Genomic DNA, 14,943 nt, shown 5'->3' on the forward strand with positions numbered 1-14,943 from the left:
CCCATGATAAAAAAACCAAAACCAAAATAAGAGGTAATTAAGTAATTTAACTTTAAATAAAAAATTAAATAATGGTAACAAAACCATCCCGCCGCTCAATATTTTTTTGAGCCAAGGGCAAAATTGTCACCATTTAAAATAATAGTGTTAATTGACATATGCTACTTTGCAGGACGGATTAAAAGTTTTTTTTAACAAAATATTTAGGCATCGGTAATGTTATTTCTAGCAGAAATATTTTTAAACCATGTGACGTGGTTAACTTGACGGGGTCTAAGAATAACCTGAACGACCAATAAAATATAGTTTAACTCAAAATATTTTATATAAATATTAGGACGTTAACATTTTTGATCGATTTAGATCAACCTGTCAATCTGCATGCTAGGTCATGATGTTATGATAACACCATAGAAAGCAAATCAAAACAAATTATGAAGTATAATTTTATGAAGTCTAATTTTTAATAAACTCAAAGTGATGAAATTCAAAACAAAAATCAAGGAAATCAAGATGTTCCTCTATCAAAACTAAAGGATGGAGTACCTGAATAGCCAATTAGCCACCAAATTCAACAAAAACGAATCCAAGTACTAGAGAATAGTTTGAAAGATATTGTATCGATTGCAAAGGTAATCTAACCCATCAGTTTGCTAGCATCATTTTACAGTAGACAACCCAGAGGAAAAACTTGGACTCATTTTCTTCTGTTATGGAATTTAATAAAAGTACAACTTGTAAAACATGTTAACACTGATTCAACTACACATGCTAAAACATACCACCAACCATTTTATCAAAAACACAAATGTACCTTATTGTTTGGAGCAAACAGACAATGCTACCGCAAACGTGTTGATGCTAGGTCTTTTTAATGCCCATAGATGTGCCTTCACGAGCACTTTTATGGATATGCAAGACATCCTACTTCTTTGTCTTACCTCTTCCTTTCACAAGAGCTGTCTTAACTCTTCCTTTTCGTGTAAAAGCAAACTCTCCAAATTTATGACCAACCTTCCCTTCAGTGATCTTAACACGAACAAAAGTTTTTCCATTGTAAATTCGTACATAATTATTAATGTATTCCGGTAAAATAGTTGATCTGCGTGTCCAGATTTTTTTGTTTGAAATACTCTCTTTCTTTTGCTTCAGACGAAACAAGCACGCATCGATAAAAGGCACTCCGGATGCAAAACCTAAAACACAAATAACAAAATCAATAGCAAAGCACAAATGCATAACACATCAACATATAACATTCAAAACAACAACCATTCATCACTACCTCGAATAAAAAGGTTTGTCGATGGCATGCAGCGAATTGAATTCAGCATAGGACCCATTAGAACTTGCCCATTTTGGTATATGCTCTGCCTCACCAAGCTCCCAAATTTGTTACAAAATGCCATTTCAATTATAGACTGCAAAAAAAAAAAAAAAAAAAAAACCACCACATTTTGTGGACATTAACAGCATCCAGCCAAAATAACTTGAAAATACTTACCAATACGCAATCTAGAAAGAAGGATTCTAGAGCAACTTTCAAAATGAAATCCAAAATCAAACAAAGGGATCATTTTTCCAATGCCTAATTCATTATGATATCCAATAGCAACACTAGCACTTGAAAAACTCAAAACTTGAAAGACAAGCACAACACAAATTATTAAAAAACATAGATTCAATCTATAATAGATTATTCAACACCCACACTCAGACAACTGCCCAAGTAATGATATATAGAGAGAAGCATTTAAAGGGTATTGTTTATAATCTAAAAATCAACAGCTAGCATTCAAAACTAGATGTAATACTAGACCACTTGAACTTTATACAGAAACCATAATATGAGACATAAACATCATAAAAGAGAACAACTTTAAGATGATTAGGGTTTAACAAAACAGAGCAAATACAGTACCTCTGCCGAAGAAATGAAAATGGTTCCTAGATGAGATACAGTAAATCAAGGATCTTTAAACACGCACATATAACTCACACCACGCGCCGCAAATTTAAACTCTACCGAGGGGTGAAGAGAACATTAAGAAGAGAGGAGAGAGGAGAAGCAGGCGCATATGACATCAAAACAAACTAAAACGACTCCAGAGCATAGTTATAAAACCCGACCCGGCCATTAACCCGGTAAAATGACCGGGTCATGGGTTTGGTGGGTCAACCCGGATCTAGAACCAAGGCACACGTTAATATGGTTATTTTAGCATAAAATATCACATTAACATATATATTAGCATAATTAATTAACATCAATAGATTAAAAGGTGCATTTGTCTTCAAAATGACTTTTTAAATTCGCAACTTAATTATGGGAAAGGAAATACTTATGAACAAACACAAAATCAGCTCTAGATTTTATGGAAATGACGTAGAGCATGAATTGATAATACTAATGTTTGCAAAGGTAAAAAAAAGACTGAAAACAGATTCAAAGATTGTCTGATTAAAATAAATAAATGCATGAACAAGTTCTCTGCAAAAAAGATCCAAGAAATGGTAAAGTCAGAGCCTTAAAATGCAGAGTAACAGCACCTTTTGATAGGAATTTATCTTCTTTATGCTAGGAAAAACAAAAAAGACCACATAACTGTGATGTTTCAATGGTTAGATTCAAAAGTTATGGTTTCTAACATCAAAGTGCAATTATAGAAAGAAATTTGATTCTAGCTGACATTATTCAGCTCCCAAACTGAAACAGAATAATATGAACTTTCCGAAGATTTTAGCACTACATCTTTGATATGCTTCCTATTCTAGAAGTGAATCCCCAAGATATATGCAAACAGCTACCTCTTCCACAACAGGGTTCAGAAAAAGTACATTGATGCTATAACGAAAAAACAAAGAAAAAGGTAAAAACCCAGAAACCATTACCAATAGTAACTCCATAATCACTACAATATTAACAGAGATTTCAATCATCTTCCTTGTTTTTTCTTTATGTTTAAATGAAATGAGTTTGATTTACTTGTAAGTTGTAACAGCTCTTCCAGTGTTGTATCGTGCCTACAGGCAATCAACTATGGACCCAAAACAAACTAGTGGTGATCTAAACGACGGTTGTCAAATGAATACTTTTTTCAATTATTTGTTCCAATTCGAAGACGAGCTTAAAAAGCATGGAAAAAAGAGGGAATCATTCAAAATGTGCAGCAATTGTATGCAATAAGAAATCTCAACAAAGAAAAAATACATAAAAAAGTAAGTAGTCTAAGGAAGATAGAGCACCTGTGATTATAACTCTCTGTTGGTTGTTATTGTTCTGCAAAAGATAACAGAGAAGGAAATGAGTGGCAGGCTGCTCTTCTCAGGAAATTAGGGCAGGGACTAATTAATTAGGGGTGTTCACGGTTCGGTTCGGTTTAGACTCAAAAAACCAACCGAACCGAATTATATTAATTTTGTGAAATATTAACCGAACCGGACCGAAAACCGGTTCAAACCGAACCGGTCCGGTTAAATCCGGTTTTTTTGGCAAAAAACCAGGAAACCTAATCCCATCATATATGGGCTTTTTTTGGATTTTTTTAAATTGGCTTACATTAAATTGGGCTTTAAAATTTTCTTTTTAAACTAGGAAACCAGATTTTTTCAAGTTAAATTCAGGTTTTTTAAATGCTACATGTTTAAAATTGGGATTTAACCTTAAATATATATCAGTAACAAATAACAATGAATTTGAAATGCTTCCCATCTTGATATCTTTAACATGATAAAAGCTATGAAAATCCAAATCAATGCAATATGCAAGATGCATGATCAAATTTGGACACCTCAAATTAAAAGACCTGTTCGCACTAGAAAAGTTAACATTAACAAGCGAATACATTAGCAACTAGCAATAAATTATCATAAACATCCAGCATAGTTTGAAGAAAAAAACCCAGCAACACCAGCATCCAAAAATTCCAGCAAGGATAATGCTATAAAGAAACACTAGCAAATTAGCAACAGATTAGAGTTCAACTATTGAAAGAATTAACAATGCAAAATTTTAAGGGGAATTAACAAGGTAAAGTAAATTAATTACCCAAAACAATTATATTCCAAGATTGCACCAAGCCACCAATACTACTTACAAACAAGCGGTTGACTTATTTGATGCAGGATCTTCCCCATTATCCATCTGAAATTAAGAAAACAACAACAACAACATCAATCAAACAATTATTTTCAGCTATCTAGATGTTAATTAACTTATTGATGAAAAGGTGACAGTTAGCAATTCAACTGTCTTGATTTATGCCTACTATTCTGCCAGTTAATGCAAAAGCAAGAAAAAAGCCTATGATACATTTTGCTAACTGTCTTGGAAACTAATGTTATCAAAATAAAAATCTACCCATTAAATATCAGGCGAGCAGATTATCTTTTAAAGACAGAACACATGTACAAGGAAGATGAGGTCATTACAAATTGCATTTCCTTTTCCATTAATTAGAAACAATACATACGGAATATGCTTCTAATTAAAAGCAATACATACAGATTTTTTTTATCAACAGTAAACAAAAGAATAATAATTTAGCATGAGCTTTTTTATTTTTTATTTTATTTTTTGGTGAAACGTATATTTACATCTAACTCTCAGTCTCTCACTAATAGTATTGCTGGAGTGCAGTATTGCCGCAGCAGAGAATGGACACTCTGCGAAACAGAGGTGTCTTCAGGATTTCAGTATGTGGGCAAGAGGAGTTAGAGCGGCTGTCATTACAATTTTATGGATGGTAGCCATTACAGTCTCTCAACAATTAATCTATTTATATATATATGCTTGTGTAGCCCAGAACAGCTAGAAAATCCTCTATTATGCATGATCAGTAGAATCTTACTATATCCAGACACACCTCAAACTCAAGCTCAACATTTATTGGGAATAATGAAAATTCTGTGTATATAGGCATTTGGGTAACCAACTTAAGTTTCTTAGCATATATCTCAACTTGAAATCCAAAGCACTACATACGGAAGTATGCAACAGATTACTTGAAATCTAAAGCAATACATACGGAATAAAAGAAGTATGCAACAGATTACTTGAAATCCAAAGCAACAAAATTTACCTTGCTGTCTTTTCTCTAATAAAGGAGCCCTCTCCTTCTGCTGCAACTTGCTAGAATAGAGGAGGCTTGTGCAGAAGTAAAGATAGAAGAAAAGCAAGGGAGATGGAGAGGTGGGTTTGTGTTTGGCTAGAATTTAGACGGAGATAAACGCAGATGGCAGTGCAGTTGAAAATTGAAAGGGAAACTGGGAAAGGAAGATTGGGAATTGATTGAGAGGAAGATTGGGAATTTATCTGGGGCAAGGCGGCGGCTTTTTGTGAGAGGCAGGAAGGTTATGTTAATTGTTAGGGTTGTTGGTAGCTGATGAAAGCCTTTAGGTGGAAGTGTTCGTTGCCTTGAGTTAAGGAAATATTAACCAAAAATGAAAAAAATGGTTAACCGAATAATGCGCTGAAAAGATGACGGAGCGAAGTTTGTCGTAGACAAAGGGTTGGTATAACTTTATACCTGAAAGATTTTTTTTAACTTTTGGCTTTTAATCAATTCGGTTTGGTTTGTCCCAGTTTCTAGTTTAAAACTGAAACCGAACCTGACTTATTAAAATTTATAGTTTTGAAAATTAGTTTAATTAATTTTTTATTTTAGTTTGGTTTTATCAGTTATTTTTTTTTTATTAATTTTATTGGTTAGTCAGTTATTTTGAATACTCCTATAACTAATTAGTTCTTCAACTTTCGTTTTGCTGCAGCGACTCCAAGGAAAGTTTATATATATATATATGCCGTGTCTCACCAAGGTCATGAGCCGACCTACCAGGTCGACCGGGTTTGATTTTTGTTTATGCTAGTCAGTTTTTAATATTGCTCAAACCGATCTATTTACCAGGCTGATTGGGTTTTAAGTAGACCTGTCGGGCAGTCTGGATTTAATAAGTATACTTCATTGTATAATTAAATTAAATGGGCTTGGTATTTATTTAGGCTTCATGGGCCTGTAAAGTCAAATACATATTAAATTGGACTGAGCTTAAATTATTTTGTGGTTACGGTGATAATAATCAACTAGTAGAAGTCTTTCAAAAAAATAGGGAAATGACTAGAAGATGAGTCTTAAGTACTGTTTAAGAAGTTAATTATTGGCACTCAGTAGTAGTAGTTAAAGGTCGAATAATTTAATAATTTTGAAATTCAAATTCTTAATATATTCACCCTTTACCTTGCGGGATTAATATATTTGGATGGTGAGTATCAGTAAGGTTTTAAATTTAACGGGTTGATCTAATAAAAAACTCAGATTAATTCATAATCAAGTTATTTAAAAAAATCTTTAATTAAAATATGTTAATTTTTTTTTATAAATGATATTATTATTTTTTTATATAAAATATTTGGATTGATTCAGGTTAATCCCGGTCAACTCACTTAACTTGTAATTTAAAATTAACTCTAGATCAACCCAAGTAAAAACTATGGTTGGAATATTGCTAGCTAGCACCGATTTTAGAATTTTCAAGTAGTCGGTCCTTTGGATAAGGAAGTTTATTTTATTTCTTGACATTTTAAGTTTAAATCCTTAAGATTAGTATCGCATAAAATTATTAAGTTTTTTAAATCATTTAAAAAGGGCCGTGTCTTTAAAATCACCTTCAAGAAAATTTAGTGTTAATTCACCTATAAATTAATTGATCCAATAACATTTTTTTTATCTCGAATAGAAAAACATTAAGATGATAACATATTGACTCATAAAGTTCAAATAACCGGTAAAAATATAGTTTGACTCATAAAAATTCAAGACAATATCTTTTTTATATATATAAATATTGAGACGATAACATATTGAATCAACTCGAGTTAACTTTAGTTAACCGGTTAAATTCATGACTTAGATCATGAGACCATGATAACCCCATTAAAAAAAATTGAGACAAATTATGAAGCTTAATTTCTAATCATTCCAATGTTGAAGAATAAAATTAAAAAATAAAATCAATTAAAAAAAATAACTTTAGTTAACCCGAGTTAATCTACCAAACCTACGACCTAAATAATAAGACCAAAATAATCTCATAAAAGTAAATTGAAGCAAATTGTAAAGCTTAATTCTCAATCAACCCGATATTGAATAATAAAACTAAAATTTATGCATAAACTTTTTGAATTCCTCTTGAGATTTTTTTACGTAAAAAAAAATCATAAAAGTTTGCATATACATGTTTTTTTGGAAAAAAAATATTCAACTAGCAGCAAATCACAAGTTTAATAGCTAGTACATATCAAATTCTTGTGCAAGGCCATGGATTTGGTCTGGTTAATGATGTAGAGGGGTGTTCGATTGGACTGTTTCACTTTTGCCACCACTCTTAGTGCTTGTGCCACTGTTGCCACACTATAGCGTGGAATGGAAGTCCATGCCTGTGCACTAAGAGCTTGTTTAGAATCTGATGTTGTAATTGGGAGCGCACTTGTTGATATGTACTCAAAATGTGGAAGAATAGACTATGCATCGAGATTTTTTAATTTGATGCCTGTGAAGAATTTGTATTCTTGGAACTCAATGATATCAGGCTATGCACGCCATGGGCATGGAGACAATGCTTCGAGGCTTTTCACACGAATGAAGCTCAATGGTCAATTACTTGATCACATTACCCTTGTCGGGGTGTTGTCTGCTTGTAGCCACATTGGTTTAGTTGATGAAGGGTTTGAATAATCTGAATCCATGACTGAAGTATATGGACTGGTTCCTCGTATAGAGCATTACTCATGTATGGTTAATGATCTTCTTGGACGGGCTGGTGAATTAGATAAGACAGAATTTCATTAATAAGATGTCAATTAAGCCTAATATTCTTATTTGGAGAACAGTTCTAGGTGCTTGCTGCCGAGGAAATGGTCGAAAGACAGAATTAGGTAGGAGGGCTGCTGAAATGCTGTGAATTATGTGCTTCTTTCCAACATGTATGCTTCAGGAGGGAAATGGGAGGACATGGCGAGGACTAGGAGAGCAATGAGAGAGGCACGGCGGCGGTGAAGAAGGAAGCTGGATGTAGTTGACCATGAAGGATGGCGTCCGTGTTTTTTGTGGCTGGTGATAACTCACATCAAGAAAAAGGTTTAATCTATGTAAAACTCAAGGAACTCGACAAAAAAAAAAAAGAGATGCTGGATATGTGCCCCAGATAAAATTCGCACTGTATGATCTTGAACCAGAGAACAAGGAAGAACTCCCGACCTATCACAGTACTGAGAAACTTGCAGTTGCTTTTGTTCTCACTCGCAATTCAGGATTGCCTATCAGGATAATGAAGAACCTCAGAGTTTGTGGTGACTGTCGATCACTCTGCCTTTCAATATATATCAAAGGTTGTTGATCGTTCAATAGTTTTTTGTGATTCAAACAGGTTTCATCACTTTGAGAGGATGGTAAATGTTCATGTCAGGATTACTGGTGATTGACCAGCCAGCTTAGTTTCTCGAAACATTGGTATCATAGATCGATAACTTAACAGCATGGGATCTCCTTCGATGTTTTGAGTGATATAATTCATTCTGGGAAAATAATGCTGGACAAAAGAAGATTTAAAACGTAACAAGAAAGAAATAAGAAGCTAAGAAGAAAAAACCAGAGAAAAAGAAGAAAAAGCCAGAGAAGAAAAGAATGACTTGTGTGTTCAGAAAATTGTAAAGTCAAGAAAATTACATATAAATACAAAAATCCTAATCAGAATTAAAACCCACTAACTAATAAAAGCTTTTCATTTGCAGGCTGCTTCTTTATGTTAAATTATTGTACGATCAATGACTCGTGAACTAACATGCGAGATGTGATATAAGGTTGTGTCTTTGTGAAGAATTCTACCAAGTCATTATAAGCTGTAGTAGCAAGACAATAGCTCACAAATGGAGGGCTAGTTATAAGATACAGAGAGATGCCCAAATATTTTCAGTGACTACATAAAAAAAGAACTAAGAGAAACATATATAATTCAGTAAGAAAAATAAATCATATATGAACTACCAGAAAATTAATAATTAATAGCAACAAAAACATCAACAAAAAATATTTTGGTGTAATCCTGAGGGGTGTAACTCAACTAGTTAGGTTCTAAATTTGCTTCCTAGAGGTCAGCAGTTCAAGTCCTACAAATCTCAGAGCCACTAGAAACTTACATGGTCGTTAACTTCACAGCCCATAAGATTAGTCGAGATGCGTGCAAGCTGGCTCGGACATCTACGTTAATAAAAAAAATAAAATTTGTTGATACTTTTCAACCTCAATAACAACGGAAAAATTTTGGTGGTAATTGCCAATGAAAATTGTGATGAAATTTTTTATTGTATAAAATTATATTCATAAAATGTCATTATTTTTTTTATTTCTTGTTGCCATTATATTCATAAAACATAAGTTCATGATCATATAACAATGAAGTCCAAACATCCAAATTTTTTTTTAATAAAAGTCTAGATAGAATTATGTAAAAAAAATTATATTTCTATTTGGTAGATTTTATTTGAGAGCTTATAATCAGTAGAATTTTAGTATATTTATCATGCTCATAATAATTTTAGAATTCTATTTTGAATATATTTTATAATAATAATCCACTCATATTATTTTTAAATAATTTTAATCATGCTCATTATAATCACCACCACCTTATCACAATCACTATCAATATTACCAACACCTCTTTACTAACTCCGTGCCATCACCACTTTACTCCATCATCATTCCTATAGTTACCACAACAACAATTTCACTATTACCATACATCATTATTATTTAATTACAACAGTAATTTTTACATGATTGCATATCAAGTATTATAATTTTTTTTCATAAAAAACATTTTATATTTAAATATTTCTTTTTCATGAAACATTTTATGAAAAATAAATGCACCTTGTTATCAAGCAATTTTCCTGTTCTTTTAAGTGCAATTTCATGGTATATCTCATTCAAACATTGAATCATGTTGATCAGGAACTCAAAATCCTCCTATAAATACAGATGCACATCTCTCAAGATGAGAAAGGAAGAGCAAATACAAACCTTAAAAAATAATCTAGGATTTTAATTAATTTAGGATTTTATGGATTAAATTGACTAACAAAAATAATTTAAGTTGTTTAGATAAGCCATTTAATTTAATTTAAAATGATCATATCATTTGATCTATTATTGGATTGAATTCAAATTTTACATGTAGATTTCTAATAAAAAACTAAACTTATAGTAGATAATATATAGGATTCCTTTATTAATTTCATATTTTAGCTTTATTATTTTTTCTATTGGTTGTTTACTAGTTATTTATGGATATTTAAGGTATTTAAAACTATTTTTTAAGATCTTAAAGATTTTTTTGTTGAATAAATCTATAGACTTTTACAATTTTTACTGTGCATTTTCTGATCTTAATTAGAGTTTAAACGTGTGTTAAACTCAAATCCACAGCTTTCTTTACGTCGCAATGAAAGGAAGTTTAGCTTTTTTCATACCAGTGTATTTGTTAGCAATGATATATCCATGGAGACCAGCAGCTGGTGAATGGTAAAAGTCAAACAACATGAATATTAGACTTAGTCAACATTATAAATAAATGAACAATTACTAATATTTAATATAAGTATAATCATATAGGATAAAGTGAGTATAATTTGGTTAAATAAATGTACATAACTTGCTAAGTAAACAGTCTAAAATTTTTAAAATTAGTATTTCAAATAATTTCTTGAGAATACATTTTTAATTCCCAGCATTAATGGAATGTAAAAAAGCACTTGAGCATAAAATATCATCAAAATCAATGAAGCAGAAAATAATTCGGGCCATGATTTGACATTAAAACACTGTCTGTGAAATGGTTTGCACCGTGTTTCCAAAAAGTTTTAATTTTTTTTGTTAAAAAATAATTTTTTTGTGTGTTTTGGATCGTTTTGATGCGCTGATTTTAAAAATAATTTAAAAAAATATAAAAAATATTATTTTAATACATTTCAACACGAAAAACACTTTGAAAAGCAACCACAACCACACTCCCAAACAGTCACTTACTAAGTTACTTACCAACAAGAGAAATATACTACCTTTTAATATATATATATATATATATATATCACAGTAAACTTACAAGTTAAGTTTCTCAAAAGAGACAAGTACTTGACTTAAAATATGGGAAAATAAGGAGTTCAAGTGGTACATTGAATAGTTAATATAAATTATTTTTATATAAAATTGCTTTCTAAAAAATCAAAATGTAATTCTATAGATTAAAACACTGGTGTGATTTCACACAGATAGAAAAGTAGTTGTAAGATACACAGAGATTCATAAATATTTTCAATGACTATATAAAAAACAACTAGGAGAAAGATATATATAATTCAGTAAAAAAAAATCATATACTACTAAAAAATTGATAATTAATAGCTATGAAAACGTCGGCGAAAATTATTTCGTTACGACTTTTCGATATCAATAGCAACAGAAAATTTCTATTGGTAATTACAAATGAAAATTATGATGAAATTTGTTGTTACATAAAATTATATTCATAAAATTCTATTATCTTTGATTTCTTGTTTCCATTATATTCATAAAAGATAAGTTCATCATCATGTAACGATGAAGTCCAAACATCCAAAAAAAAAAAAACTCTAGATAGAGCTATGTAACAAAAGATTAAATTTTGATTTGGTTAGATTTTATTTGAGAGTTTATGAGTGGAATTTTAGTAGAAAAAAATTCATACATTGATAGCATTTTTTAAATCTTTACAATAATAGAGTTTTTGTTTGAATTGATCATATAAGAAGACTCAATTTATGTAGTTGTAATTAAAATTAATACTCACACAATCACTAACTGCTAAAATCCCCTTTTTTCTAGCATTTCCCCTTCAATTAATCATTCAAGCAACTGCTAATCTCTTTGGGCAAACAAACTTGAAGATTTCCAAGAACTTGAAAAAACAAATTTCAGAAAAACAAAAATGTAAGAATGGAGTGTGTGTGTGTGTGTGTGTCAGCAAATTATCTGAAAATGTTTTCTCAAAGGCCAAAATCTCTGAAATTTCTAGTTTTCAAAAGAATTGGAAAGCTACATAAAATGATTATTCGAATGTTCTTGATTCTAGAACACAAAATGCCAATGATAAGCTGAAAAAACAGCCAAAACTTATTGCTTGCGCAGAGACTTCTTCTCTCTTACAATCTTCTTATAGAATTAAGGAGCATATAATACTGTATTTATGCCAATTATTTGTTTTCCATTGCATTCGAACACCATTTTAACAAACATATCAGTCTTATAAGAATGGGGTATATATATATTGCTCTAAAGAAATTCAAAAGAAAGGGGAAAACAAGATCAGATTGAAGGGAAAACCATGCAACAAGGCACAAGCTGTCTTTGTTATATAGGATATTTCCATACATATGTGAACTTGTTCGTAATATCTATATAGCTCACATAATTCAAGAAATTAAACTTAGATTCTAAACTCTAGTACCTAATTTACCATTATTTTATGCTACTCTAGTCCTGTAAGGAGTTCCCCACTGATCCCAGGATGAATCTCGAAGTCCCATAGCTCTAAATCCAACTCTATTTCACTCGTGGATCCATTAATGAACATATTCAGTCTCTCGGTTACTTTTGCAGCTCCAAAACCATTATCAGATTCCTTCATCTGCACAAAAGAAATTCAAATTTATCATTGAATTGTTCAAGAGAACATGTTGAGGATATATTAGGAATGAATCAGCATGATTGATCAAAGTATATATAATCATTACCTGTGCATGAAGTACTTGGAAAATGGAATCTCCAAGAACTTGAAAATTAGCACTAACAACTTCTACACCTTCTTCATGAAGAATGCGAATAATCTCATAAAATAAGAACTGATTATCTGGCCCACTTGTCAAAACTATCTCTAGAGCTGAACCCAATTCTTGGATTTTTAGCTGAGGTGGTTTTGGAGAAGCGATTGGCATGGGATCATAAGTGCATGTATATGATCTTTTTCTACTGCTTGTTAAACCTTCTTTCTTCTCCTTGGCTTTCTTCAACTTCTCCTCTAGACTCTTTATATGGCTTATTGCTTCATCTATCTGATCAGGCAGTGGCTGTGGTTCCTGCACATCCAAAACAAAGGTAAACTTCAATCATCAATTTGCCAATTCAAGCAACAACAGCTTGGCCTCGTCATGAGAGGTGAAAGCTAGCATGCAATAATACAAGTAGACATGTCTTTGGAGATGGTGAGAGAAAGCACCTTGAAGTTCTGATTAGGGAGGAGAGAATTGAGCTTGGAGTAAAGTGTTTTCATTTGATTTCTCCTATTTTTCTCGATGATTTTTCTCTCTGTTTTTGTAGAAGAAATATTACTGCTACTCTCCATGATTACTGTACCTCCAAAGTTTTCAACCATGACTCCCATGAGAAGCCTCAGAGCAGATGTGAAGATGGCTGATCCTTTTTCTTGACAGTTCTTTATATACAGCATCAAAACAAGTCCAAGAAAACAAAAGGAAGGGTGGACTGAGCTCATGAATGCACTCGTCATCCAGTAAACATCACTTTGTCCTGTCCTCGTCAGTGTCTTCAGCTGCCAATTTGGAATCCAAGAACAATCTTTTACACGTGCCTATTTTTTATTTCAATGCAAGGAGTTTTCATTATTGATTTAATGGAGTTAGAGAACTTGAGTAATTAAACGTATAAATGATGAGAGCACAACTATTTAGAATTGATTCAGTTTTTTTTTATTAGAATATTATCGATTCAGTTATGATTTCGGGTCACGAAATAATTATAACTGAGTTATTTAATTTATATTGATCCTTATTTTATTAAATAAATAACATTTTGATTTTGTTTATAATATTAAATAAATAAATAAAAACATTGATGTTTAGAAAGAAAGATAAATGGTAGTTACAATCAGGTATTTGATGGTGTTTATAATATTATCATCTTGGAAAAAACAGTAAATAATAAAATGGGACGAGTTTTATATTACCTTTTATTTTAAAAATTCAGAAACCCATTGTAAAATTATTTTAAAATCTAATAATAAAAAATAGGTTAACTCACTAATGATCTAAAAAAAAATCTTCAACAATTGAATAGTTGTTGCAAAATTAAGGAAAAAAAATCATTTTCTAGGAGTATTTATGAGTGTAATAACTGCTATTTTTCAAATTCTTTTTAGCTTGAAACCACATTAAAATATCCAAAAACATTAACAAAAAATAATTTGAAAGTACAACAAGTTATGTTCACATGTTGGTTTGGTTAGTATGAACAAATTGATTTCAAAATGGACATGATTAGACGTGTGTTTATGAAACAACTGTTTGATTTTTAAATTTTTTTCACTTAAAAATATATAAAATAATTCAAAAACATTAAAGAAAAAAAAACGGTTTGAAAGGGTAGACAAGTTATGTTCACATGTTGGTTTGGTCAGTATGGACAAATTAATTTCGAAACGGACATGTATATTTTACTTAAAAATAAATTAATAATTATTTTTTAAATTATTTTTACTTAAAAATACATCAAATCATCGAAAACATTAACAAACAAATAATTTGAAAGCGCAGACAAGTTATCTTCACATGTTGGTTTGGTTAGTATGGACACACTAATTTCGAAATGGACATGACTAGGCGTGTGTCCACGAACCTGTCTATTCATGATGAGAGCACCTCATTAATCTCGTTCACTCTCATGGCAAGTTCCTGGCTGCGACCAAGAGGTCCAAAAGCATCAAAGTAAATGGGGCATGTGGCTATTTAGACGAAGAAGCAAGCTTGCTCCTATGGAAATGGTCTTTCTTGGAAATTGACTATACCCATTTCGGCTCCACAATATGGACAGTAAAGGCTCATGCCAAGAACTTAAT

General features: G+C 31.4%; 2 protein-coding genes across 9 annotated transcripts in view; both read right to left on the bottom strand.

Annotated features, from left to right (window-relative positions):
• The window catches only part of LOC18104611 (putative pentatricopeptide repeat-containing protein At5g09950), a 33,705-nt gene extending 28,202 nt beyond the window's left edge, over positions 1-5,503 (bottom strand). For 2 of the 8 annotated variants that reach the window (XM_052446294.1, XM_052446295.1), the window contains exons 1-4: positions 5,082-5,501; positions 4,049-4,144; positions 3,247-3,280; positions 1,286-1,421 (exon numbers count right to left, since the gene is read on the bottom strand). In XM_052446294.1, the coding sequence (XP_052302254.1) occupies positions 1,286-1,409 (124 nt within the window). In that variant the 5' untranslated portion in view covers positions 1,410-1,421; positions 3,247-3,280; positions 4,049-4,144; positions 5,082-5,501. Of the gene's footprint in view, positions 1-1,285; positions 1,422-2,986; positions 3,128-3,246; positions 3,281-4,048; positions 4,145-5,081 lie in introns of all 8 variants that reach the window. The other 6 variants (XM_052446299.1, XM_052446296.1, XM_052446298.1 and 3 more) reach the window with 6 other exon arrangements.
• Positions 5,504-12,403: 6,900 nt separating this feature from the next.
• LOC18104618 (transcription factor bHLH162) lies at positions 12,404-13,612 on the bottom strand. Its single transcript, XM_006376414.3, has 3 exons — positions 13,309-13,612; positions 12,827-13,168; positions 12,404-12,720 (listed from the first exon to the last, which is right to left on the bottom strand). Exons 1-3 carry the CDS (start codon positions 13,597-13,599, stop codon positions 12,562-12,564), a joined length of 792 nt encoding a protein of 263 aa, XP_006376476.3. The 5' UTR covers positions 13,600-13,612; the 3' UTR covers positions 12,404-12,561.
• Between the last annotated feature and the right edge of the window lie 1,331 nt (positions 13,613-14,943).

Source organism: Populus trichocarpa, chromosome 13 (assembly GCF_000002775.5).
Source record: "Populus trichocarpa isolate Nisqually-1 chromosome 13, P.trichocarpa_v4.1, whole genome shotgun sequence".
NCBI classification, from domain to species: domain Eukaryota; kingdom Viridiplantae; phylum Streptophyta; class Magnoliopsida; order Malpighiales; family Salicaceae; genus Populus; species Populus trichocarpa.

Bases quoted from the DNA above. Each gene is read 5' to 3' on its own strand.
- LOC18104618 (XM_006376414.3), bottom strand. From the start codon at position 13,599: ATGACGAGTGCATTCATGAGCTCAGTCCACCCTTCCTTTTGTTTTCTT. The intron at 13,169-13,308 runs GTGCTTTCTCTC...TTGGATGTGCAG, and splicing joins TCCCTAATCAGAACTTCAAG to GAACCACAGCCACTGCCTGA. The intron at 12,721-12,826 runs GTAATGATTATA...TCTTTTGTGCAG, and splicing joins TCCAAGTACTTCATGCACAG to ATGAAGGAATCTGATAATGG.